General features: G+C 44.2%; 1 protein-coding gene across 1 annotated transcript; it reads right to left on the bottom strand.

Moving 5' to 3' along the window:
* Window positions 1-1,224: 1,224 nt before the first annotated feature.
* On the bottom strand, window positions 1,225-1,851 carry LOC141654956 (uncharacterized). The gene is made up of 2 exons (XM_074462065.1): window positions 1,471-1,851; window positions 1,225-1,347 (listed from the first exon to the last, which is right to left on the bottom strand). The coding sequence occupies exons 1-2, from the start codon at window positions 1,849-1,851 to the stop codon at window positions 1,225-1,227; spliced, it is 504 nt and encodes a 167-aa protein (XP_074318166.1).
* Window positions 1,852-3,660: the final 1,809 nt, after the last annotated feature.

Genomic DNA, 3,660 nt, shown 5'->3' on the forward strand with positions numbered 1-3,660 from the left:
TTCCTAACTTTATTTGGAAACGGTAAATAAAACTAATTTATTATTCCTACACGATTTAGGAAATCGTGTATCCTATCCGACCTAGGAGCCGTGATGTGCAGCTCCAACGCCTTCCCATTTCAGCATTAACACATTATTCGATCCAAGCTCAAACCCTTTTACTAGTTGAGTCACATTTCGATTAATAAGGATTTCATTTGCTTGTTCCGAGTAAGCTCCTGCATCAATAGTTCTCCACATACGTTTTCAGCTGTCTCGACGCATAAGCGATAACCTTCCCATTCTGCATCAACACATAACCCAACCCATTCTTTGAAGCATCGGTGTATACTTCAAAGTTCTCACTTTTCTCAGGTAGAGCTAGAAAAGGAGTTGTGGTCAAACGTTCCTTCAAGGTTTGGAACACCTTTTAACAACTCTCATCCCAACGAAATCTGGTTTCTTTCCTCATGAAAGTTGTCATAGGTCTGGTGATCTTAGAAAAGTCTTTCTCGAACCTCCTGTCGTAGCCAGCTAAACCCATGAAAATTCGAATCTCGGCTACATTTTTCGGTGCTTCCCAGTTTGTCACTACTTCAATCTTACTAGGATCCACCGACACACCCTCTTTTGATATCACGTGGCCCAGAAAAGCCACGTTCTCTAACCAAAACTCTCACTTAGATAACTTGACATACAACTAATTATCTCACAAAGTCTGCAATACTAACCTTAGGTGCTCCTCAGGATCCTCCTTAGTCTTAGAGTAGACCAAAGTGTCATCAATAAAGACGACCACAAACATGTCCAAGAACGGGCTTAAAATCCGGTTCATAAGATCCATGAAAACTGCTGGTGCATTAGTCAACCAAAAAGGCATCACCACGTACTCATAGTGACCATACCGCGACCGAAAGCTGTCTTTGGAATATCCTCATCTTCTATCCTCAACTGGTGGTAACCCGACCTCAAATCAACCTTAGAAAATACTCATGCGCCACTCAGCTGGTAAAAAAGATCATAAATCCTTGGCAAAGGGTACCTGTTCTTCACGGTGACATGGTTCAACTCTCTATAGTCGTTGCATAGCCTCATAATCCCGTCTTTCTTTTTCACAAACAAAATTGGGGCACCTTAAGGTTATACACTAGGTCGAATGTACCCTTTGTCTAACAACTCATCTAGCTGCTTCTTCAACTCTTCTAACTCCTTAGGCCCCATCCGGTACAGTGCTTTAGATATAGGTCACGTCCCCAGTTTGAGCTCAACACTGAAGTCGATGTCCCTCTTAGGAGGTAACCCCAGTATCTCATCTAGAAAAACGTCACCAAACTCCCCAACTACTGGTATGTCAGAGGCTGACGACTCCTACACACGCATATCCCTCACATGACAAAGGATTAAAGGCCACTTCTTCCTCAAACATGACTTTAAAGTCATTACCACGATCAACTTCATCTTAGGTCTTACTATGAACCTCCTATATGATACCTTGACTCCCTTAGGTCCCTTTAAAGACACCCTCTTTTGCCGACAATCTATCTTAGCCTCACACTTGCCCAACCATTCCATCCTGACGATAACCTCAAACCAATCCATAGGAAATTCTAACAAGTTGACTGGTAAGTCTACTTTTCCCACTAACATGGACACATCCATATACAACTTAGAACATGACACTGACTGTCCCGAAGTTATAAACACATTATCTTTCACCAGTTCATATTCTCCCAAACCCATAGCTAAGGCATGACTCCTAGACACAAAAGAGTGGGTTGCCCCCGAATCAGACAGTACTAAAGATGGCGTGTTATGGACAATAAAAGTATCGATAACAACGTGAGCATCATTCTCCGCTTCCTCCTTGCCCATCATAAAGAGTGTCCAACTACTTTTTTAGCCTACACCCTGAACCGTTGTAGCCGAAGTAGTCGGCTTAGCTGCTGAGTTATGCGTCACACTGTTGTTTGGACGTTGATATGATCCTCCATTATTGCGGTTGTAGCCGCAACTGTTGTTGTTCTGTCCTCCACGATTACTCAACAACCCAGCTGGCCTGTTGCTAGCAAAGCTCTAGCTTGGATCATGGGAAACGTTTCCCTGATATGTCCCTGGAAAAGCCCATCCTCCTGTAGCAGCACTGGTACACTCATACCTCTTATGAGCCGTTCTACCACAGTTGAAGCAGGTAAGATTTAAGTTATCACTAGTACTCCGGTCGCCTCCTCTTCCCCAAGTTCAAGATCCCCCTGCATAACTAGATCCACCAGAAAAGGTCCCAGCCTGATTGTGATTGCCCTTCTTGTGACTCGACTAGTTGCCACCTTCACTCTTTGCCTTTGTTTTCTCAGCATTCCTTTCCTTAGCCTCCTTGGCAAAGTCCACTAACCTCTCAGCGTGCCCTGCTCTTTCATATACCTCTTTCAGATCTATGAGTACCCCAACTGGTAGTCTTTCCATGATCTTCGGTGCCAACCCATTTTCAAAGCGAAGAGCCAAACTCCGTTGACCCAGTTGCATATCCTCTGCGTCCCGTAACAACTCTATAAAACGGTGATAGTAATCTTTGACGGTCATGTTATCAGCCATGGAAAAGGAATCAAACTCAGCTTTCAGCTTATGGCGAATGTGCTCCGGCACGAAGTGTTCTCTCATAGCGCTCTTGAAACCTGCCCATGGGATAACATCTTTCCCCAGTTTCTGTAGTATGCCCGAGCCTCCTCCCTCATGTTCCGACACGATACCCCGGCCTCATCCCATAGGGACAACACAGCGTGTTCCACCATCATATCCTCCGGACACTTCACCACCTCTAGCAAACTCTCCATCTCCAGGTGCCAATTGTCAAGCATCTTCGGCTCACCGGCGCCCTCATATGTAGAGGGGTGGAAGCGAGAAATGGTGATGCTCAGCTGAGATGCATCCATCGGTTTCTCACCTCCCTTACCCACACTCTTGAGTGTCTCCATGAGCGCATCTTGCTGCTCAATCATTCTGGCAATCTCATCAAAATTCATCTCAGTAGCTTGGATGTATGCAGTTGATCTCTTTGACGGCATTTTTAGCTGATATAACCAAGAAAACGTAAGCATAAAGCCTACGGCTCAAAATAGACAAATCACCCGCCAAAGAAGTAATCGGTCAAGTTCTGTAAAGTACTCAGTCGAGTTCTGTAAAGTACTCGGATGAGTAAGGACTACTCGGTCGAGTACTAAGACTACTCGGCCGAGTATCCCACTCCAGTAGATGACCTCCAAATCACATAAAACATACTCGGTCGAGTACACAAGGTACTCGGTTGAGTATGCCTTACTCGGTCGAGTGCCCCTCTTACTCGGCCAAGTGATCACAACCAGTAGCTACTGCTTTAAACACACGAACCCACACTCGGTCGAGTACTTGGCTACTGGGCCGAGTATCCCCTACTCGGTCGAGTACCCGCCCTGCTCGGCCGAATCATGCCAAAACGAGCTACCCATTGACTGCAAAACGTATATAGCCATAGATATACCGCCCCTAAACATGTTACTACTATCTGAAATCCAAGTAATAACATATAATCATGCCTCAAGTACCACAATGTTCAATATATATGCAATCATTTACTTCATTCCATCAAACAATTTCACAAGGAATATATATATATATATATATATATATATATATATATATATATATATA

The sequence above is a fragment of the Silene latifolia genome, chromosome 1 (assembly GCF_048544455.1).
Source record: "Silene latifolia isolate original U9 population chromosome 1, ASM4854445v1, whole genome shotgun sequence".
NCBI lineage: Eukaryota > Viridiplantae > Streptophyta > Magnoliopsida > Caryophyllales > Caryophyllaceae > Silene > Silene latifolia.

Bases quoted from the DNA above. Each gene is read 5' to 3' on its own strand.
- LOC141654956 (XM_074462065.1), bottom strand. From the start codon at position 1,851: ATGGGCAAGGAGGAAGCGGAGAATGATGCTCACGTTGTTATCGATACT. The intron at 1,348-1,470 runs GTATCATATAGG...ATGCGTGTGTAG, and splicing joins AGGGACCTAAGGGAGTCAAG to GAGTCGTCAGCCTCTGACAT.